At 37.5% G+C, this 22,373-nt stretch overlaps 1 protein-coding gene and 1 pseudogene across 1 annotated transcript; both read left to right on the plus strand.

Annotated features, from left to right (window-relative positions):
• The first annotated feature begins 344 nt into the window (after positions 1-344).
• Positions 345-2,764, plus strand: LOC148298219 (uncharacterized). The gene is given in 2 exon segments (XM_088277035.1): positions 345-379; positions 584-2,764. Coding segments are annotated over 2 exon segments (1,983 nt in total). The 3' UTR covers positions 2,532-2,764.
• Positions 2,765-5,221: 2,457 nt separating this feature from the next.
• LOC148298220 (serine/threonine-protein phosphatase 2B catalytic subunit pseudogene) lies at positions 5,222-7,677 on the plus strand (annotated as a pseudogene).
• Positions 7,678-22,373: the final 14,696 nt, after the last annotated feature.

Consider the following 22,373-nt stretch of genomic DNA (forward strand, 5'->3'; position numbering starts at 1 on the left):
AGATATTTCGGATGCAAAACTAAAATCCATACAACCATCTACTAACTTAAATTTAAGTCAATGGCAAAAAACTCAGATACTATGACCTCTCCAAGCTCAAAGATGAAAGGGTTTGTCACCTCCCCATTTCTATTAGGATTCTTCTGGAGTGTGCCGTCAGAAATTGTGATGGGTTCAGCATTCAAGAGAAAGATGTTGAGCATATTCTCGACTGGGAAAAGACTAGTACTCATAATGTACCCATTTGTTCTATGCGCAGACAGAAATACCATTTAAGCCTTCGAGGGTTATTCTGCAAGATCTCACTGGGGTCCCATTGGTCGTCGATTTAGCTGGGTTGAGAGATGCGGTCAAAAGACTGGGAGGAGATGCAGACAAAGTAAATCCGGAGTGCCCTGTCGATTTAGTCATCGACCATTCGGTGCAGGTGGATTTCGCAAGAACAGCAGAATCTTTAGAGCAGAATGAATAGAAGTAGTTTCAAAGGAATGTGGAGAGATTTAGATTTTTAAAGTGGGGCCAAAGCACTTTCGAAAACTTCAGCATCGTTCCTCCAGGGTAAATGTCTATTTATATGTATTAGTTTTGGAATTGTTCATCAGGTCAATCTCGAGTATCTCGCGAGAGTTGTCTTTGACAATAATGGCATACTGTACCCGGACAGTGTTGTCGGCACTGATTCACATACCACCATGATTAATGGGCTCGGCGTTGTGGGATGGGGGGTTGGTGGGATCGAGGCTGAAGCCGTTATGCTTGGGGAGGCAACCACAATGGTTCTCCCAGAGGTGATCGGATTTAAATTTACAGGGCGGCTTTCTTCGCAAGCAACTGCTACAGATTTGGTTCTACTCTGCACAAAGATGCTCAGATAAAAGGGAGTGGTTGACAAGTTCGTGGAGTTCTTCGGCCCTGGAGTAAAATCCTTGACACTTGCTGATCGAGCTACAATTAGTAACATGGCCCCCGAATACGGTGCAACTGTTGGACTATTCCCAGTCGATGAAAATACCATTTTGTATTTGAGACAAACGGGAAGATCATAATAGTCCATATAAATCATCGAAACGTACTTGAGGAAACAAGGACTATTCAAGGATTATGAAAATGATGCGGATCTTAAGTTTTCAAGTGTCATAGAACTTGATCTATCGACAGTGCTGCCTTCGGTTGCAGGCCCAAAAAGACCTCATGATTACGTGCAGATAAACCAATTAAAAAAAGACTGGAACTCCTCCCTCACCAATAAAGTTGGGTTCAAAGGATTTGGGCTCAAAGAAGAGACATTGAAGGATTCAACGAAATTTATGTTTAATGGCTCAGAGCAAGAGATCAGACATGGGTCGATTGTGATTGCTGCGATTACTTCTTGCACCAACACTTCTAACCCTGGAGTTATGCTCAGCGCAGCACTTCTATGCAAGAAAGCACATGAAAAAGGAATTAAAATTGCCCCATACATCAAGACTTCTTTATCACCCGGCTCGCAAGCAGTTTCAAGGTATTTGTAGAAAAGTGGGCTGACTTAGTATATGAACAAGATGGGCTTTTATCACGCAGGGTATGGATGCATGACTTGCATCGGAAATTCAGGCTAGTTAAGTAAATAGCTGTAGGCTGCCATCAAATAAAAGGACCTTTGCGTGGCTTCAGTTCTCAGTGGTAATAGGAACTTCTAAGGAAGAGTGCACCCTTCGACCAAAGCCAATTTCTTGGCCTCCCCTCCCTTAGTCGTAGCCTTTGCAATTGCAGGAACCATTGATATTGACTTTGAAACAGAGCCTGTCGCGAAGGATCAAGATGGAAACGATGTGTATCTGAGAGATATTTGGCCTAGCAAAGAATAAGTGCAGTAAATTTAGCTGGCGGCAATCAAACCAGAAATATACTATGAAACTTATAAGAAAATCGCAACAGGAACCGAGAGATGGAACCTATTGGAAGTCGAGAAGTCAATCCATTTCAATTGGGATGAAAAATCGACTTACATTCACAACCCTCCATTCTTCCAAGAGGCCCAAAAATAGTTAGCGCCTCTCCAAGCACTAAAAGATGCTCATATTCTATGCGTTTTTGGAGATTCTATCACGACAGATCATATATCTCCAGCTGGCAACATTTCTCTAAAATCCCCTGCTGCTCGGTTCCTGCAAGAGCACGGCCTTGATAAAAAAGACTTTAACACGTACGGCTCAAGAAGAGGGAATGATTTAATAATGGCTCGAGGGACATTTGCGAATATCCGAATCCTCAACAAAATGATGAAAGGGAAGGTTGGCCCACAGACGATTCATATCCCTTCAGGGGAAGTTATGGACATTTTCGATGCAGCAGAGAGGTACAAATCCGAAAACAGGCAGCTGGTTATCATCGGAGGAAAAGAGTACGGATCAGGGTCAAGTCGAGATTGGGCAGCTAAGGGCCCTTATCTCCAAGGAGTCAAAGCAGTACTCGTAGAAAACTTCGAACGAATCCACAGAAGTAACTTAATAGGAATGGGCATCCTTCCCTTAACATTCCTCCCGAACTAAAGCGCAGAGACTCATGGAATTACTGGCTAATAAACGGTCAGCGTGGATCTGGACATCGAAAACATAAGCTTGAACCAAAAGGTGAAAGTTCACCTGTCAAGTGGAAAGTCCTTTGATGTTATCAGTGCACTTCGAACAGAAGTCGAAATAACTTATTACAAGAATCGGGGTGTATTGCCATATGTCCTCAGGAAAAAAGTAAAATGATACGCGTAGAAATAAATAGCATCAACCACATAGAAGTTAGATCGTATAATATAGAGTAGAATATTTGATATGGAGTATGTATTGAATGCTCCCATAGAAGGATTATTTAATGTATAGAAGTCTGTTTATGTGATATGATTGGCTATTGTTTAGCATTTTCGGCTGCAGAAACAGGGAGGAAGATAATTGATGAAATAAGGACTGAAATAAACAATTGTTATTAAAAGTATAGCCAAAATTATCGAAAACGGAACCAAAATCTGCTTTGAGTTCTTCATTTAATAAACTAGTACAATTCATCGAATATAAGAAGAGATCATCAAACTTACAGACATCTCAATTGAAACTGAAACTCACAATTAACTAACTATCATCGCATTGCATTGCATTACATTTTCATTATCATTTCATTATCATTTAAAAATAAGCATTATAATAATTACTATATATGATTGTCATTCCAACAATCACATATAAATAACACATGTAACATACAAAACAAATTGATTACCCTAATAATTATTTTGGCGGCTATAAATAAATGAATATAATCATATGATAATATTAATTAGTTATTGAACCAACGCCTACCCATAGTGCGCATGTAACCTTAGCCTAAACCAAAAAGGAAAAAGAATTAAGATGATTTATTTGAGCATTAATATTTGGTCAAACATGGGTATAAGGCCGTATCCTAAATCGGCAGAGGAGGATACGGAGTCGTGTATTATGTATAGTCACTCTATATGTAGGTCAAGGACATCAAATAGCCAAGCAAGTTTTATGCCATCAAAATAAACTTCGATGTGGTGAGCCGTTCAATTATCTACCTCGAGTCCACTCTTTATTATTTGTTTCGAAATAAGAAGGGAGTTGCCAAATTGCATGATATCTTCACAGAGGGCACACAAGTGCATATTGTCCTGGAATACTTTTAACATGTTCCCTATATTGTAAGCTTATTGTAACTCAGCAATTATTCGAAAGGATGAGGACCATGGTGCAGGTCAAAGACTATATGATATAGTTGCTCAGGGGGATGTGCTCTTTGAAGGAGTCTGGGGTCTATCATCGAGACATTAAGCCCCAGAATTTTCTATATAACCCCGATAAGAAAAGGGGAGTCATTATTGACTTTGGGCTTGCAGAACTCGATCCAAACCATTTTTAGCTGACCAAAGTGCGATTCTAATAAATGAAGAAGCGCATAAAATCATCGTAACGGCTCAAGAACGAGTAATTCATGGCAATGAAGACATAATTTGACATCTACAACCAACTCCTAAAAGCAACCAATTAAAATGGAAGGAGGAAAATGGGTACAGAAACATTTAGTTGCCTCTAAACACATTTTCATAATAAGGAACAAGGCTATGAATGCGAGGTATGGTCAGCAGGGGTCATTCTACTTCAGTTTTTGAGCCGTAAAAATCATTTTTTTCATTACATGCGGGCGAGGAATGAAACTGAAAAGTAATAATACAAATTCATATCAATTTACGTCATGCAATTGGCACATGTGTTCGGCGCCGAAGAAATAAAAAAAGTCATCACAAACAACAACTTATGGGTTCAAATGCCATACAAAATGAAAAAAGGGGATTTAGAATCATTTATCGCTTTAAAGTCTTAGAATTAGTAAGATAATGTCAATGCATTTGATCTCCTGAAACAAATGCTGAAGTTAAAGCCAAACAAAAGAATATCAGTCGAAGATGCAATTATGCACCCGTTTTTCGATGAAGTTAGGGAATAGCATTTCAAGGCAGAGGAAGATAAAAAGTGGATCTAAGATTACAAAGAACTGCAAAAAAGAGTCTCTGAAGAAAAGTAGCGTAATAATCGGATTGAGTTGTAAGATTTCGAATTGAATTCCCGAGACTTCATCAAGAGCAAAATCTAAAAATAAATGAAAAAGAGGTTATAAGATGAAACTACACTCAAAATCAATGATAGGCGCATCATTGACGAAAGCTCCAGATTAAGTATGAGCATGAATCACGCATCAAAAAGATAAAGCTAATAAAACTAAGGCAGCAACACTGGAAACAACAAAAATATATAATAAAATTAATAAATAGATGATTAGTTATCGTCTTAATTGTCACTTTTGTCAGATTAAATGGGGTCAAGTTCAATATCAGATAGTGAGAAAGATGAAGAAGATGGAATAATAGGGTAAAAATAGGAATAAAAGTCACATAAAAAGTATAAGGAGAAGTATAAAAAAATAGAAAAAGAGCGATAACAGAAAAGAAGATAAAATAAATCTCATAATAGATAATAAGATCATGAAAAGAATAAATCGCAACTTCGGGGCAGTAAAAAATTTGAACAGTCACACAAAATATAGTAAAATAGAATTACTGAAATAAATGGGCAGAATCGTGTTAAAAACCTAGAAGATCTGCATTAGAAAAAGCAATCAGAAATCAACAAGTACTAACAACAAGGAAAAATACACAAAGAAGAGGAAGAATAAGATGAGGATTAATAAGAGAAAGATAAAGAGATTGAGAAAGAAGAACATGAATAAATTAAAGAAAGAATGCAGGAAGCGCATCTCAGTTATTACAGTAAGTATAAAAAGTATGAACAGCACGATCGAAAGCAGTTTGAAGTTCTTAAAGTAACGATGATCAAATCGAAAAAGAATAAAATGGTGGAAAAAAAGAAGAAGAAATAGAAAAAAGATATCTAAGAGGATTAGTCATACCGGGAAAATCCCAAAAATAATGAAGATAACCATGCAATTCCTACAGTTCAAGCAGCCAACCTAAGTAACTTAACGATTAAGAAGCGTATTGCCAAATATGAGGATTTGGCTTGGGATTTAGTTCAATAAAATCAACATGTTATGAATGTTATGGATGACGAAGATAAAGACCGGAAAGAGCGAAGATAGAAATAAAGTGGCTTAATCGAAAATAAAGTAGAGAAATAACAGAAATAGCATAAACTTCAATACTATTTCTAATCCTAAGAAAGCGAACAGCCACACCCAAAAACACAAAAACCAGTAAAATTGACAAAACAAAACAAATAGCTAACAAACATAAAATAAGCAAACCCTCCCAAACAGCCCAAAACAGATAAATAAACCAGCAAGAACACTCTCATGGATGTAGAACGCGACAAAGAACAGGAGTTGAAGAGAATAAACGTATAGAAATAGTAATTCAACAGAAAGATATGCTCGATGTTTGGTGAGCATCTCAACATAATGGCAAACAAGTAATGAATGATCTGAAATATTACAATGTGAATAAATATATCTATATGAATTCAGAATATGCAGTTTAATAGATTATTCGCATTATTATTCTATTTTGTTTGATTTGTTTATTTGGGTCGGTGTTAAATTCTGTTATTGCGAGATGCCAGAGAGTCATTTGATATAATAAATTATATGTTGTTCGTCAAATTGTTTAATTGTAAAATATTAACACATCCTGAGGATAATAATTCATAATCATATTTGTGAATGTTTTGAAAATTTTACTCAAATGGCTTACACATTTGCGCTGTTTTATGCCACATCCTCTATGCTACATCAGAACAGTTACTGATTGGAGAGCAGCTTTTTGGTGTTGAAGAGTCCTCTCATGAATTAAAGGTGGAAGATCAAAATGCTATCGAATCGTACATTATTCACTCTGTTTTACGATAATTTAATCCCCATCTTTTAAAAAAATATAACTTTGCTTCTTCATTGCTCATCGTGAGATTTTGTGGTTCGCAGAATCAGCGTGTTTCTAATATAATAGGAAGTTCTAAATCAGTAGGTTTATAATAACAAATGGAAATTCTGGACTTGAAAGATCCCCTCCGAGATAGAGTGGTAAAGCATTTGCCTTTACCTCCACAAAGAAATCTACCGACGAGTGAGATATTCAAGAGAGGACTCATAAACTGGCAGCTGCTCAGATCGTTTCTGAAGCGGTAAGGCAAAATATCAAGAGAAGACTTCGAAAGGCTGATTGTCATGGCAACCAACATATTTAGTATCGATTTTACGAGCCATGTATAGAATATGAAGCAAACCTATTGAAAGTTGAAGACCCCGTGACCATTGTCGGAGATATTCATGGGCAGTTTTATGATTTCCTCAAGATTATAGAGCCTGACACAGGCGGGGACCCAGAGATGACCAAGTATCTATTTCTGGGCGATTACGTGGATCGGGGTGCATTCTCAGTCTAAGTCTTGATTCTGATCTTGTCTCTCAAAATCAACAGCCCCAACACCATCCTGATGCTCAGAGGGAACCACGAATGCAGGCAACTCACAACGCACTTCAATTTTAGAATTGAATGTACATTCGCGAGATTATTTAGGCTTAAAGAAGTATGGGCAGAAATCATACGAGCTCGTTATGGAAATGTTTGACACTCTACCCCTCGCATGCCTCATCAACAAAAGGTTTCTGGCAATTCATGGAGGCATCTCTCATGAACTAAGCCTTCTGGAGGACATTGACAAAATTAATAGGTTTAAATAAATTCCGAAATCTGGCATCTTTTGCGATATTCTCTGGGCCGATCCGGTCGACAACAGTAATGGCGCATGTTCATCCTTAATTCTGCCGAACAAAGCACGAGGCTGCTTCTACTATTTCGGCTACGAAATCACAAAATCCTTTCTGGAGAGAAACCAGTTGATTTCTATAATCCGAGCGCATGAAGCACAAGCCGAGGGCTTCAAAATGTATAAATGGCTCGGACAGTAGAAATTTCCAACAATCATCACGATATTTTCCGCCCCAAACTACTGTGATTATTACAACAACAAAGGTGCAGTCATAAAGTTCATTAACAACACTTTCAATATCCAGCAATTCACAGAAAGCCCACATCCATACTTGCTCCCCAATTTCTTGAATTTGTTCAGCTGGTCGATGCCCTTTGTCATTGAGAAAGTGGCTAGTATTTTGTACTAGGTCATTCAACCCAAACGAAAGTACGAAGCGTCCGAGTAATTGCCATTTGAGCTCTTGAACAAAAAGAAATTAATTCAGAAATTTCTAATGAGCATGAAAAAGGATGTTGACGAGCATATAAAGTTGATTTCATTGAATGGGAATTGTCCTGATGAAAGACTATTGAAGACAGGAGAGTATAACTCTTCAATCAACTCGCCTTTTTAGAACAAGAAAGCAGTGGATTCTACAAATTAATCGAGACCTGAATCAACCAAATGAATTTAATAGTCATCTATAATATGAGCATTTGCCGATCGACAATTTCAGTTTCAATTAATATTCTTCGTATTATTATCTATTTTATATTAATATATTAATATATTAAATATTTTAATATTTTTAAATGTTAGTTTTCCTTATTTATTTTCGTTGATATTATTATTTAATGCTTAAAAAATTATTGGTTTCTATATAATTATGTGGCTCATTGCAGCTGATCTTTGAGTTGACGATCGTTTCACAATCCGATATATTTAAATATAATATGAGTACCTTTGGTGATAAATTTGACTTCTGAATATAAATGGGTACTGTATAGTCAAGGAGTGAGCCATATCTTTAGAATAGCAAAACATTTAGCGAATAGTCATCTCTCTACCAGTATTTGCAATAAAAGTATACCTTTGTCTCTCAAACCCTACTCCTCGAAAGCAGATCTTCTTCACATAAAACCGCATCCACTCTCTACAAACTAACTGCGTACACCAAATCCGAATCACTGTAAATGAAGCGTGCAATCAGACTATATCAACGCACCAAATGCAAAGCTATCCCTGAAATCAAAGAATATTGTCAGATCACAGATGCTTCATACTGCTCGAACTAGTAAAATTATTACCTTCTCCTCGAAGGTGATCAAAGGATCAACTTGGAGGCAGAGTACCTCCACCGAAAGAAATATAATAAAATCTTCACTGACCAAGAGATTTTAAGTGTGATTGGATGTGTGCTTTGTGGACTAAGGGAATACGCAGAAACTTTCAGAAGAAGGCAGCTTATGTAGGAGCTGAACATCAAGACTGTGCTGATCGATTCACACAGTCGTCGCTTGTCATTGGCCGACATGTGGCTACTTAAAAATTCTGCAAATTGCTCAAACTACTTTACTAGCGCTTCCAACAGTGACAACTTGCTCAAAAGCTATCCTTCACCCTAAAAAATCAAATCTTCGGTTTCTGCATTAGAGACGTACGATTAATACACTTCTAATCTGTATAGTACAGGTGCCATAGGCATTTTGCTTTCCTCCCTCGCAGACCAAAAAACCCATCAGACAAATATAAACACAAACAGATCGCTTTATATCTCAAAGTATGGCAACATTGACTCGCATACTGTTCCGAATAAGTTGGCAGTTATACAAAACCCAATGCTTAGGGGGTTTTTATAAATTCTGTTGGCTGATGACCCCCTCAAACGCATGGAAATTTATCAGATTTTTCGTATAGAATGCGGTGTCGATGATAGATTCCAGCTGAATACTGTCAGTATGAACCTTAGTCAAGACAGCCGGCAGTTCGGGAGCAGTGTTAATAATCAGAGAGAGAGTGCTGTCAACATGGCTTACAGTACCGTGCGAGATATCCAATTTGCACCTCAGTATCAGAGTATCGTTCCTAAAGAACCTTATCCGAACTAGAGACGCAATATTATCATGAATCAGCATAATAAGTATGCGGAGAGTCAAGTAGTTTCCACCACCAATGCTCACCCTTACTAGAGTAATAACTCAAGTCATATCATCAATCATCGCATTCCTCATACAAATCATGCAAATCATCCGAATCATCCTTATCAGCCACACCAGAATCTATCATATCAACCACATCACCATCAGAACAATGCCAATCAACCAGACAGATTCATGCATCCTCCCCTCAATGTTAATTCACACAAAGCAACAGCATTCAACACTAGTATGAGTAAAAAACCAGTCCACATAAAACAAAGCTATGCCTAAACAGATGGAGTGCACCACATGAACAAATTTGGGATAAAATAGACTTAATCGAGACTCAAACCGATTCCGATGAGCTCAGGGTCACCATCATTGATGCCCTCGCAAAAGAAAAGCTCGTCTTTGGAGGCACGTTCGCCTTATTACTCATCAAGCCCATAAGTCAAGGCAAACAATCATGGCACAATGAAAAAGTCATTGCAGTTTGTTACCAGTAATCAGAATGACAATAACGCAATCATAAACGATCAGTCAACTCATCCATCCTTGTTGCATATCGGCAAGAAGTACAACAACAATGGCAATCACTTCAGTGTTAATGGTAACCATCCCTACAATGTTAATGGTAACAATCTGAACATAAATAGCAACTTGACGAGCATTAACCATGTGAACAACAAAAAATAAATAAAAACTGACAGAACATCAGCCACCGAAGATTATAACCAGTGTTCGAGCATGAAAGTAAGCAATGGGTCAATTAACCATTAACCATATCAAGCAAGCTCTATTTCAGCGCACAACCTACTACTACCGCAGCCCAGTCCATACTCCCTCAATAAGCAGCAATAGTTCCCATAATTCTCCCATGAAACTAAATATAAACTCAAAGATAACCATCTAAACGAATCTCCTGCCTTTTTAGCATATGCTACGAATAGCAGTCAGAACAATAGCCATACCAATAGCCATAACAAAAATAGCAATAGCAACCAAAAGAGTCACAATAACCAGAATCACAATGCTCTCAATACTGTTAACCATAACCATAGCGCTATCAAGGAAGTTAGAGCATTCAATTAGAGCTCTGCTCCAGCGGAAGTCGAGCAGCAGTTCAACTATGGGATTGCCGAGTAGTTTCGCAATGTGATGAATAATCTGCCTGAATTTTTCAAGGGTTCCAATGACAAGGATGCTTCTCTAAAAATAAACAAAGAGCAGGCAGTCGGCAATCGATACGCCAATAGGAACACATCTGAGATGACGCCCCATGAAAATAACTAAGTACCCGAACAGTCTGGTCACGCAACAAACAGATACACCGGATATTCTGCATCAAATGCCCCATTCCCGGCCAAATTGTAAGAAACTGAAGGCAAAATGTTAAAAACTCCCCCTAAATCTAAGTTCAAACTCATCCAAAAGTATAACTCCACGATCATCGAAGTCAATGAAGAGACTCCACGTTCCTCCAACAGCTAAGTTTAAGATAATCCTGCTGAACTGGAGTATGTCTGCGAGGAGTACAGCAATGGCAACAGGTTCTAAGGCTTCAAAAAGAACAACAAGAAAGCAGGGAGGGGGAAGTACTACTATGCCGAAGGAGGATACTATGATGGCAATTGGAAGGAAGATTTCATGCATGGTTGGGGCAAGCTCTACTACCAAAATGACAAGATTGCCTATGAGGGCAACTGGGACCATAATGAGTTCCATGGCTATGGCCGAGTCTTCAATGATAACCCAGCGGCTATGGATGGGCCATTCGATTACACGAACTTCGATGGTCTCGGAGATTACTGGATCGAATACTCAGGGATGTTCCATAAAGATACAAAAGAGGGGAGAGGGAGGATACTCATAACTAACGGGGAGGTCTTTGAGGGAGACTTCAATAATGACAAGGTGCAAGGATCGGGCAAATTTTACACAGAGGACGGAACTGTCATCGAAGGAATTTGGAGGAATTGCGAACTCAAAAAGATATTCAATAATTGACGCTCATCAAATATACAACTTTCTATTGTGAATTATTTATAAAACTTCGTATCATTTCATATTGCACTTATGCAGTTTTTGATTAACTGGCTTGTGATACGTAACCCAACAAAACGAACAAATAAACAAACATTCGAAATGAATACACAGAGTGCATATAATCGATTCACTGCTCGTTCTGAATGTTAATGCAGATGTCTTCCTCCTCTTTGGCAATCTTCACATTTTTAGTTAGCCTCTTCCTTGTTTTGGATTTCGTAGGCTTTGTTCCCTCCTTCTGAGTAAAGACTGAATCAAAGCTGACCTATGCGTTTTTCCCAGCTTCGTTTTACACTGCAAACTCATCGTCCTTTTCAAAACCATTCTCTTCTTCAAATGAGTAAGGTTTCCTCAAGCAGCTGATGTTGGTAGTTTCGATGATACTCTGCATATCCTCCAGATTTGCAGGATCCCTGGCTGATATTGATTAGAGCCCTTAAATTTGTTGCATGCTGGTGAAGGAGATGGAGCTGCTAGACCTATAGATGTACTCTTGAAGTACCAGGCTAATACGAGCTTGATAGCTCCGATACTTATAAGCTATAACCATAACTATCAGAAGGAAGAAGCTGCCGCCTATATACCAGACCTGCCATGTTTATACTTTTTCCATTTTGTTAGTGGGCGTCGATGTGGGTGTGGATGTCGATGGGGGTGTCAATGTGAGTGTGATAGGCATTGATACTAGAGGTGTGGCACTTAGAACAGGTTGCCCTTATTAATTGGATATCTCTTTTTCAGGAATAGGAACTGGAATAGTTGTGCTGGCGTCAGTCGATAGAGTGCGCATAATGATAAGAGTGAAGGGGAAGAGAATGTGTCGATACTTCATTGTTATAAATAAATGCTATTATTATCCAATTATCATAATCACATAGCCATAATAATCATAGTGTCACAATCACAACCATGCAGACACAACTAATCAAACAGCAGAGCATGAACATCCACTCTTCCAACCTCCCCCCAAACAGGCCCAACCTAGTCAGTAGGTTCAATGTCTATCTGACAAACAAACAATAAAACTCACCATAAGCAAGTAACACAATCCATATAATCACAAATACCATCACTTAAAGAGATTCTCAGCATTAAGCTGTGTTGCAAACTCACGATGGTTTGAGTCTGAGTATGGCAGATATGAGAGATGAAGGTGGGAATGCGCAAACACCGAATAGTGGGCTCAGGAAAAGATATGAAAAACATATACAGTATCTGGAGAATCGAGTTATGGAGCAAGACCATCTCATTTCTGAGAGTAACGGGTTTATTCGGGCACTAGAACATGCATTAAACTAAGCGAAGAAGAAGCTCAACAAGTATCCCAAACTCAGGGCCAGTAAAAGCAACAACGAGACCAATTAAGCCAACATCTACAGCAACTATAACCCTGAGAGCATTCATACTAAACACATAGATCACATCGGCCGTAGGAGTATGATTAAGGCTGATTGGAATCCGAAGAAACATACGAATTTGAATACAAAGAAGCAGTCCAATCGCAAAGCTATTATCTATGATAGGAGAGGTTGTTATCAAAGCGCTCATAATAAAATTAATCAATCAGGGCTCGAATAATCCTCATTAATCGATAACAAATACCTTTTTAAATCGAGCGGATACATTCTATAGTAACAAAATATTGGGAATATTGGGAATTAGTAAGATCCCCACGAGCAATCCTCACAGCAGGAATAGTCACAATCGTTGCAACAATCATCGCAACGATCATCACAGCGATCATCTCAATAATACTCTCAATAATACTCTCAATAATAGTCACAATAGAAATATCCCCTCCAAAAGAAATAACTCTTTTTATAACAAATTTCATCCTGCTGGCAACATTAAAAACCCAAACCACAACACCAACACAATTAGCAGAGTAAAACACTATCATCCCAACAAATACAAACAATGTCCACATAATCACAAACAACAGCCGAATTTGTGACCCCATAAACTCACTTATAGCTCGAAACAAGTACGAGTACACACATTAATAAGCTCGAACAGGCTATTTATCACTTAAAGAGCAAACTCAATGCTCTACAGCTGCAGTATGACTAAATGAGCACAAGGCACAAAGAGCAAAGTCTCATCAATCAGAAACTCAATGCCAATGTCTCTGAAATTGCTGTCAAGCTACTGGAACAACTGCAATAGTCAGCACGTGCGAAGCTCATCGATGAGAATAAGATGGTTGCGAATATTATGGGCAATTGTCGATAAACAAAAGCTGATATGAATACTCAGCAATTGCGAGATGATGGTTGTCAAGGAAATGAGTAATGTGCATAAATATAATGTCTCAGGAGCAATCCGAAGAGCAATTACGAAGAGTTTTAAGTTGAGGCCCACCATCACAATAATAATGATAATAGTAATAGCAATCATAGTAGCCATAATATTAGTGATCACCATCCCACTAGCAATAACAACGATGACCAAAACGATGGTCGAAGAGATGAACATCATGACAGCAAACCTAACACAATGATCAATGAGTCATGAATATATTCAGTCTTATTTAGAAGACATCCATACATGCATATCATTGTAGAGTAGAATGGAAGAATGCATATCATCATAGAGTATAGTTTGATAAACTCGAAAACCCATTTGCATGGAATTTGTTTTGGTTTGGTAATATTGCTTCTACAAATTTCATAGATTAGCTTCAATAGGCCTACGCCAATAACTGGCTCAGTTATTTTGTGATAGTATTCTTTGCGATCCTATTGTGTTGGCATCGAATTCAGTTAGTTTTATTCTGCCTAAAGGTTATATTTTCTTGGGAATCTACGCAGAAATCTTATATTGTTAGTCTTTCGAAATGTCAGTTAATATATTGCAATACTCTTTCAGTAGTCCGTTTAGTTGATACAATATCACACCCACTGAAAATGTGACCACGCTATTGATCAGCAATATGAGCAGATTCCAAACTACAAGCCGGTGATGATATAAATCGCAACCATTTCGAAGCAGATTAAATAGAATAACGCCTGCAATAAACTGAAAAAGAGTTTTCTGTATCTATTAAATCCTAAAAGCGCCAATGCCCCTAAATTTATATCCCAAAATAAGCCAAAGAGTTTCAATAAAGATACAGTATACTCCCCAAAAAATTTCAAACTCGTCGACAACATTGAGTGCCCTCAATACAAAGTAGATGAGACTTACAAACTAACTATGAAGCATTATTACAATGCGAAATCGAACTATCTGATATAACGCCCATATCTTTTTCCAGCATGACTCGTAATGCTCCTGCAAATTTGTTATTGTGCTCGAAGTAGTTGTAGGGTTCTGCCCTCTTTAAAGCAATGGTTTCGCTAAGGTACTCATTTTATTATATTTGAATTGTATATGTTACAAAATATATAAATCGGGAATAAACTTTATTCATAATCAGAATTTCGTAAAATGAGGCCATATGCAACATTAGTTATTCTATTATTTTTGCAGATTTAATTGTAAAATATAGGGAAATGATTCTTGATAGTTATTATGACTTTTCGTCGGTCCTCCATCCATAATAATAACACTCAAAATGCAAGTCTTGAAATTTAACTATTTAATTTAATTACATTTTGAATATAATAATAATAACAAAAAGAGTGCAATAATATCCTAACTATCAGCTCTTAAATAGCATCGACCTTTCCGGAACTTGTATTTATTTATGAGTCTTTGAGTACTTCACTGGTTTTAAGCTTGAATAATAGCTTGTTAGTATATTGTTTTATGATGGTTGCGATACTAATTGGATTTCGATCAATTATTTTTATGGCTCTGTTTGGACATTTTTTACAGCTTTTTCTTTTTATTGATTTAACTGAATTATATTGTTTGACTCTTTGACTGAATTATTTGAGATTGGTTGCACACTTTCTATAATTGCTGCAGGTGACACAGAATTATATACCAGGATATTTTTTATGTTTTTCAATATGAGGTAGCATAGTTGAAGGATTTCTAGTCCGAATTTCAAGAGTTCTAATATACCTCCGATCACGATTGTCATTATTGCTATCACTCCGCAAGATTTCGAGATAATAAGGGCAGTTTTCATTTGTACAGCATTAATTTAGACTAAATGATCGCAGATGGCCATCAGACAAAATGCACAGTGGTGTACAATCCACACTAAGTTCATAATAATTCTCAGAATGAAGCTAAGATTCTTCATTAAACTTCGTTTGGAAAGAACGAACCAGAATCTAAAGCCGATTATCGCTGAATTACAAACCAGAAATATATACGGGTGCTCGATGACCACCAAAAGGGGGATTGAAATGTTCAGAAGCATGTCGTTGAGAGAGGAGTAGTGTTCAATTTTTTCGATTTTACGTTATTTTACCTAAAGATTGAAATCAATATCTTCTTTGGCTATTTATTCTTGATTTTTTAGTTTACTTTTCGAAAGGGACACCAAAAATAATGGAGTCGCAATAATGGGCAGAAAGAGAAGAACCAATTGGCTCTGAGCTAGCAGTTTTTGAGAGCCTTCGGTGGAGCCTTGCATAATGGCTGTGAGAGCTGAGATTATGAGAAATGGGCTCAACACGATGATTTCAGCCAGGAAGACAAGAATAAAGTTTACTCGGATCTACATTTGTTGAACAATATTGAAGGGGTTCAGTTTCATCAGCCCTTTCACCAGTAACAATTTCACCACCAACAGCCCCACTAGTATAAAATTCTCGTAGTTGTTCAGAATTGGCTTTGATGACATTTCGAACTCGCCAAACCATAAATAGTCTTTTTTTGAGGAGAGCATCACTTCCGGAAAACCATTCTCGACATTTATTTCGAAAGTAAAGCTGAACAATTTTTCAATCCAAGGAATGATGCTTCCTTCCTCATACATTATTTTTAGCAATATTTCATAGATGTTTCTCAAGAAGGATGGCATCAAGACGATGGGCAAAAAGTAATACAACAAGCTTAAGTTCCAAAAGCTTAGCAAATTCCAGATAAAATATGAACATATTGAAGAGCCAAAATATTTCTTTACGAAAGTAGCTATCCTTGCTAATTTCGCAGCAATATGTTCGATTTCATCGAGCATATGCTTTTCATTCTGATTAAAACTTATGAAGTATCGGTTTAAGGGCTTCATAATTGGTATTATTTGAGTGTTGCCCCTGTACAGAGGACTATTTGATTTGAGGACCAAATGAATTCTGTTCAGATTATAATTTTTGGAAGTATAAATTTAAATGGCTAAGAAGTGACTTTTACTTTCCTTGAATATGGTAGTAGTATTTTGAGATTATTATTCTATATAGACAGTAAGCTGTTCTTCTAAATACATTTTTAGTTCCTCAGAGTACTATGCACTGCTTTCTAAAAATATAAAGCCTTTCAGCTATTACACGGACGCTGTTATGAATATAGTCCATTCTGCGATGTTGAGGATAGTTTTTGTTACATCAGTTGTATTCGTTGCGTTTGTTGTATTTGTTGCGTTTGTCGTGTTTGTGGTATTTGCTGTATTTGTTGTATTTGTGGTGTTTGTGGTGTTTGTGGTGTTTGTGGTGTTTGTGGTGTTTGTGGTGTTTGTGGTGTTTGTGGTGTTTGTGGTGTTTGTTATATTTGTGGTGTTTGTGGTGTTTGTAGTATTAATAGCTTGTGATGGTACTTATATTAAAGCTGGCGATATGAGCAATGATCCATGACCATTAGGCCCTTGGCCTGTCCAGCAAATCCGAGTCACTGTTCGATTAGATGCCGGCAGGTTCAGAGTGGTATTCTTAATTGCATAATCAGTCAAGTTTTGACTAAAGCGAACGATTATATTCCAAGAAATACTTAAAAGGCTGTTTAGTTCATCGCGATCGAGCACAGACGAAAAAGATAACATATAAGTTGAATTAATATTGGGTGTCGTCACATTTTGGAAATAAATGAAAGGAATTGAGTTTGTCCCTAAGTTGATTGAAATCTAAGGCTGAAATTATTTGTTTATTTTCATTCTATGCCAAATTCTAAATCTTATAAATAAGGATTACAATTCATCATATTTAGCAGCTTTCAACAATGATTATAATTATTCTAAAGCCCTTATATCGATTGAATGAGAAAACTGAAGCATCACTAACAAAAGCTGCTGAAAAAAGTCAATTTTTATGACTGGAAAGTATAAGCAGATCGCCGGGAGTCGCGTGTCATCCATCGCTACCACCTTCAAAATAGAGAAGACTATGCGCATTATAATAAAATATGTGGGCTCATCACTTCGCTCATTTGTAAAATCAAGCAGCTCCCACCAGATGACATATTCCGGATTAAAGCAACTGAGCAACTCCTCGACAAGCTCTATAACATGGGAATTATCTCAAGCCGAGAAAATCTCCAAGTCGCATAAAAGGTCTCAGTTTCTGCATTTTGCAGAAGAAGGCTAGCAGTCATGTTGTGCCATTTAAAATTCTCAGAAACCATGAAAGAAGCTGTGACATTTATTGAACAAGGCCATGTCCGGATTGGAACATAGACCATTGCCGAACCCGCATTCCTGGTGACAAAGCAACTTGAAGACCATGTTGGCTGGGTTGACTCCTCAGCAATAAAGAAGAAGATCCTAAAGTACAATGACAAATTCGATGACTACGACTTAATGAACTGAAATCTTTGGCCAATTGTTTAGTGATAATCCATCTCGATTGTGAAGATAAAAATCAATATTTAGCCATTAATAATTCGCCGAACAATCCGAGGATGTGAACTCGTAATAATCTGAGTTTCTGGGCAGCTGACCAAATTTTGAGTATATTGCCAATATTTATTTTATTTTATTGAATTGTATTATATTATAGATCCAGTATTAGCATTTGGATATGGAGCCTGAAAAACATAATGATGCCCCAATATAGGCCCCTTCTGAATCAGCAGTGGTTCCTCCCAAGAAATACGTCGTGAATTCGCAAAAAGCATCTGCAATCATGAACCTGATCAAAAAGAAGAGAGAAAGAGATGGTGATGAAACTCTAAAAGATCTACTTGGTGAGGAATCCTCTGCAGAGCTACTCGTGGGCATGAAACATAATCAGTTTGGAGGCTTTTGTTTAGGTGCCAATGATCTCCCCAAAAGTGAAACCCATCTTTTCAAGGCATACGAGATAATCTGCGAAAAATGGAAAATCCCAGCCTCAAATATCCTGATGAACATCGGCAACCTTTATGGGCAGAAGAGAGATTATAAGATGGCCATAGAGTACTATGGAAAAGTGATTGAGACTTCCCCATTCAACCCCAAAAACTATGAGAACTAGTGGTCGAAATAATGCCCCTTCGATACAGTCAAGTACCACAAAGCCCTGTTCGCTGCCAAAATTAAACTCTGAGACGGCCTACATCGACGCCCATACAAACATTGCTGTCATGTACATTCAAATCGATTAGATGCAAACCGCCTACTCTTACTGCCAGAAGGCCCTTGAATTGCAGCCAAACAACGAAGAATCGGTCATCAACTTCACAGATATCCTGCGGCAGCTCGGCAAAAAATAAGAAGCAATCAAACAAACATGGGACCAAATAGTCAGTCACACAAAAAAGAACAAAGACTAATCCTATTAAGGGTTCCCTCCAATATAAATTACCAAATACTCGGAGCTCACAGAGGAACAAAAGATCAATCATAAAGATAAGTAGGCCATCAATGTACTCTCTGTAAAGTGGGGGTAAAGATACCCTCCATCTTATGTGAATAAACTCTATAAGGGAATCATTAGAAACACTAGCTTCCGGATTAAATTCTATTGCTTCACAGAAAACTCGGAGGGACTGCATCCTGACATAATTGTGATGCCTTTATAGGAAGGTTGGAAGAGGTGGTGGGGGAAGGTGACACTCTTCAGAGATCATGGCATCGAAGGCCGTAAATTTTACATCGATTTGGATATGATAATCACAGGCAACCTCGATGAGTTGTTCAGCTATTCAGGAATGTTCAGCACATTGCGCACTGGCGATTTGGCATGCGAAAAGAATCATAAGGAAGGCTATAACAGTTCAGTTATGATTTGGAATGACAATATCTTGGTACCTATTTACGACGCATTGAAGGACAACTTTGAGATAATCAATAAGTTCATTGTGAGGTTCGATTTTTGGCTGGAAATGACCATCAAAAATGCAGACTACATTCAGGCCATCTACCCAGGACAAGTTGTTGATTTCCTTGCAGATGCCAAAGAGAAGCTGCCTGAAAACTCGAGGGTTGTTTGTTTTGCGAGGAAACCTAAGCCTGAGGATTATCCTGCCGAGTGGGTTAAGGAATATTGGGTCGAATGAGTAACGCATGATCCAATCAATATAAATATTAATAAGCAAGCGAATTCAATATGGCTACATAGATATATATATAGATAGATATGATAAGAAGATACAAATGTTGATACAAAGAGTAGATATATCTACCATAGTACCATTGGACATACATCTCCCGAATAGAATTCCCTTCAAAGCAATGAATACAACTTCTCAATCATAATGTGTTCTTCATAGTTATAAATATGTGAATCCGATAGCTCCTGGTAATTGGTAGCCTCGCTCTCGATTGCTATGCCCTCTTGTTTCAGAAACTAACATTCGATTTCGGAAAGGTCACAAAAAATTACAAATCTATTATTCTTGGCACTATTGCTCAATTTCTCATTGCCTAACGCTATTAATATTTTCTATATCTGATTAAGGCCTAATGTGCCATTGCAGTCCAGAGACCCTTTGATATTAAGTTCGGGGCTGCTGCCGATAGCCCTCAGGGCCAAGACGAGCAGAGAGTCCACAATGTCATATTAATGGATGAGCCTGAGAATGCCAATGCTATCATTGGCAACCTTGGTAAACTTCTTCCGCAACACATTTAGTTCTTTTAGAATGGACTTTATTTTGTTGCCTACTTTCTTCATCTATGGGGAAAGGTCTTCAAATTCAAAGGAGCCTATTGCTTGAACAGGAATGATTCGATTTTGCGGGAGATTTCTGGAGATTCAGGAGGCCTTGTTTGGTGGGAATGAACATGAGCAGGTATAGGTATCGGAGGGGCTTTGAGGGGTCTTCGGATAGGATTATTGCGAAGTCGCCTTGATCTCTCTTTATTATTCGCGATATTAAGGGCCGCATTGGGTGGTCTTTCCACCGGTCTGCGGCTGATCCGCAGCTCGAAACTGAAAGGTCCAGATCTTACTTCATTTATATAATCTACATAGAGCATCACTATTATACTATCACTATACGATCACTATTATACTATCACTATACGATCACTATTATATAAACATATATCTCACACCCAAACCAAACACATGAAACAGAAACAGAAACCTATCCATGTTCAAATTGAAATAATCCGATCAATCAATGCTCAGTGAGTCACATCAACGAGACAGTCCTCTTCATTCCCTCCCTAACCTGCACACTTTTATATATTTCCTCATCTTTCTGCCTCACTTTATTCCTCAGCTCTTCAATAAACTCATCAGCATATTTCTCTTATTTCTCCAATTGCTTAATACTTGATTACTTCATTTGTATCTATTTTTATATTGCCTCTAGTTCTTACTGCTCTGCCGCTGTCAGGCTCATCTTCCGTTTTTTATTTTTATTGTTGGCTGTGTTTTTTAGTTGTTGCTACAAGACATGTTATAGGGTTTGGATATGTGATAGCAAGGCTGATGATCGTTTTATATTAGGGTTTTAGGCTTAGAGTTGTTTTAGGTATTGTTTCTCAATTTAAAGTTGGCTCTGTTTGTTTTTTGTATGGGCATCCTCCATTGTTTATACGGATGAGCTCTTACTTCTGTCATCATTCATAGAGCTGCTCTCATTCTTCACATGATACGAATGCAATAAACTAACCCCATATCTTTCAGCAATCAGCCTCAACTTCTCATAATCAATTCCCTCAATGTATTACATCAACTACTTTACAATCTTATTCAGTTTTTATGTGCTTTATGCATTGATTTTCTTCTCATTTTAATTCTTAGTCATAATATTATTCTTATAGATTCGCAATGACTACATTTATATTCTTTTCAATTATATTATTTCATTTTTGATGCTGTTTTTTCTGTCTTTCATTGTGCTTATTTTTATTTTCAACTCCTGTATTTTACGATGGTGCTATTTTTTAAGCTAAATGAGAGTCAATTTATTCGCAATAGATTATTTTGTTTATTTGTTTTGTTTGAGGGATTAGCTTATCTTTGTCGTTGCGTGTTGTTGTTCGAGGGCGTGTTCGGAGGGAAGTTTTGTGAGTTTGTTGAGGAGTTGGGTTTGTTTTTATCGAAGTTTTGTGAGAGTCAGGACTGATTATGTGAGTGTATTTGTTCTCTCGGATAGGAGCGAGATTTAATGTTGAAATTGAGCTATTTATTGGATCAATTGCTGCTATTTTGGGATTTTCGGGGATTTCAAGGATATTTATGATATTTATGATATTAATTTTGGTGGTAGCGATTCGAGGCTTTGTGATGCGAGGCCTTGCTATTCTTCAGATTATTGATGTATTGCATCTTCTGGGATAAGAATAATGGACGAAGCCCTTCCATTAGGCCATAACGACCCTTAAATATTCCAATCCAATTTGTGATACTTGCACCCAAAGAGCTCTTCATAATTGAGCAACTCCAACTCATATAAATTTTTCTTATTGATCAGTTAATTTTATTGCTTCCTAATGTTAGCTTTACAGAAATTAATCAATCGCTCATAATTAATAAGCTTGTTCAATAAAAAAGGGATCTGCACAGACCTCCTCTACAAATCTTTATATGTTTTTGTTGCCATTATTGCTGACGATGGGATTTTATCTATCTGCTGATTTCCCAAACTGAATTATTCTGATAATGTCGATTTATAAAGTGGATGTTCTCTAGAAGTCTGATGTCCGTTTTTAGGGTATTTCTGATTGTTATGGCTGCTA

This window comes from Brachycentrus maculatus, unplaced genomic scaffold (genome assembly GCF_059751285.1).
Source record: "Brachycentrus maculatus isolate JH-2025_06_01 unplaced genomic scaffold, ASM5975128v1 h1tg002356l, whole genome shotgun sequence".
In the NCBI taxonomy this organism is placed as follows: domain Eukaryota; kingdom Metazoa; phylum Arthropoda; class Insecta; order Trichoptera; family Brachycentridae; genus Brachycentrus; species Brachycentrus maculatus.